Here is a 1,976-nt window from a genome sequence, read left to right on the forward strand (position 1 = left end):
CATCATTGTAAGCCTTTAGTATTCTCACCATGTCCAAATTCGTCTTCAGTGGGAACTCTTGTCCAGTCAGATTAATGAAATACTTCCACTTCCGGTACTTCCACAGTTCCTGCATACAGATTAGTTCCGGTTCCAAAACGGTGAATGTTCCCCACCTAACATCTACTGATCGTGACGTCAGAAACACATTACTAAAACAGTTTGCAATGCCGTGAACAGCAGCTGATATGTTAGCTGAAGCTTTTTTATCCAGGTGAATACAGTAATAATTTTGTGGACGATAAATGGCGTGCAGAAGACGTTCAACTTGACTTACATGTTTAAACATGAGAATGCTGAAAGCTATGGGAAAGTTTTCCTCTTCTGACGTCATATTATCAAGAAAGTAGCCTCGTTTCAGACGATACATGTGACAATCTTTGGTTTCAGTTATGAAGTAAGAATCGGGGATAGTCGGTCGTTTGACATTCGTCATTAGTTGTTTCACTTCCTGCAAATAGCATAGTCACCGATAGATCACACTAGCATCAGTCGATTATGCAAGATACGTCGCTAGCATAGTCACCGATAGATCACACCGATAGATCAGCCAGTATCGATTACGCAAGATACGTCGTTAGCATAGTCACCGATAGATCACACTAGCACCAGTCGATTACGCAAGATACGTCGCTAGCATAGTCACCGATAGATCACACTAGTATCAGTCGATTACGCAAGATACGTCGTTAGCATAGTCACCGATAGAACGCACAAGTATCAGTCGATTACGCAAGATACGTCGCTAGCATAGTCACCGATAGATCACCCAAGTATCAGTCGATTACGCAAGATACGTCGTTAGCATAGCCATCGTAAAATCCCCTTATTGATATATTGTAGGGGAGGGCTAGAGAGGACTGTGTTTAATACTTCCGTAATCGTTCACGACCAAATGGTAGCCAGCTACTGTGTCTAAAATACATTTCTTTTTCCTAACTCTGATGACACAGAGCTTTAGTTAGATCATTCTCCAGTCCAGTCATAACACTAAAGGGAAATTCCTGAGTTTGCTGCAATTTTTAAGCTGTTACCGCTAACAGAGAGTTTTTAACGATTGTAATTACATATCAAATGTATTTTTATGCATAAAATATTAGTGGCTGTATATTAAACGTGTTTCTGGTCATTCTAATATTTGTAGTAGGTTAAATTTCATTTTATTTCCTAAAATATATTTTTTCGTACGTACGAAATTATTTGAAGACAAAATCCAGTTTGGGTTGTTTACAAATATATATTAAGACGACCAGAAACACATGGAATATACAGACACTGAAATTCTAAACAAGACAATATATTTAATATGAAAGTTTAATCGTAGAAATATATTATTAGTCGGAAACATCTTACAATGCTGCAAATTCAGGAATGTCTCTTTAAACTTACATGTTGTTAACCAGTACCAACATGTCACGTGGGCACACACTTTGCTCTACGTCACCACAATAATGTACAGTGCAGGTTCGTTTCGTATAGAGCCGTCGTGTTTCTTCGTGTAGCGTTGGTACTGGTTAAAGGGACATTCCTGAGTTTGCTGCATAGTAAGATGTTTCCGACTAATAAAATATTTCTACGATTAAACTTTCATATTAAATATATTTTCTTGTTTAGAATATCAGTGTCTGTATTTTCAATGTGTTTCTGGTCGTCTTAAAGGGACATTCCTGAGTTTGCTGCATAGTAAGATGTTTCCGACTAATAAAATATTTCTACGATTAAACTTACATATTAAATATATTTTCTTGTTTAGAATATCAGTGTCTGTATATTTAATGTGTTTCTGGTCGTCTTAATATTTGTATAAAGCCCAAACTGGATTTCGTCTTCAAATAATTTCGTACGTACGAAAACATTAAACGAAATTTAACCCAGTACAAATATTAGAACAATCAGAAACATATTTAATATACAGCCAGTAATATTTTATGCAGAAA

At 36.4% G+C, this 1,976-nt stretch overlaps 1 protein-coding gene across 1 annotated transcript; it reads right to left on the reverse strand.

Moving 5' to 3' along the window:
- Positions 1–28: 28 nt before the first annotated feature.
- On the reverse strand, positions 29–373 carry LOC121366760 (beta-1,3-galactosyl-O-glycosyl-glycoprotein beta-1,6-N-acetylglucosaminyltransferase-like; the record flags this gene model as incomplete). The annotated part of the gene is made up of 1 exon (XM_041491081.1): positions 29–373. A coding segment is annotated over exon 1 (345 nt), but the record flags the coding sequence as incomplete, so codon positions are not given.
- Between the last annotated feature and the right edge of the window lie 1,603 nt (positions 374–1,976).

Source organism: Gigantopelta aegis, unplaced genomic scaffold, assembly GCF_016097555.1.
Source record: "Gigantopelta aegis isolate Gae_Host unplaced genomic scaffold, Gae_host_genome ctg7033_pilon_pilon, whole genome shotgun sequence".
Taxonomy (NCBI): domain Eukaryota; kingdom Metazoa; phylum Mollusca; class Gastropoda; order Neomphalida; family Peltospiridae; genus Gigantopelta; species Gigantopelta aegis.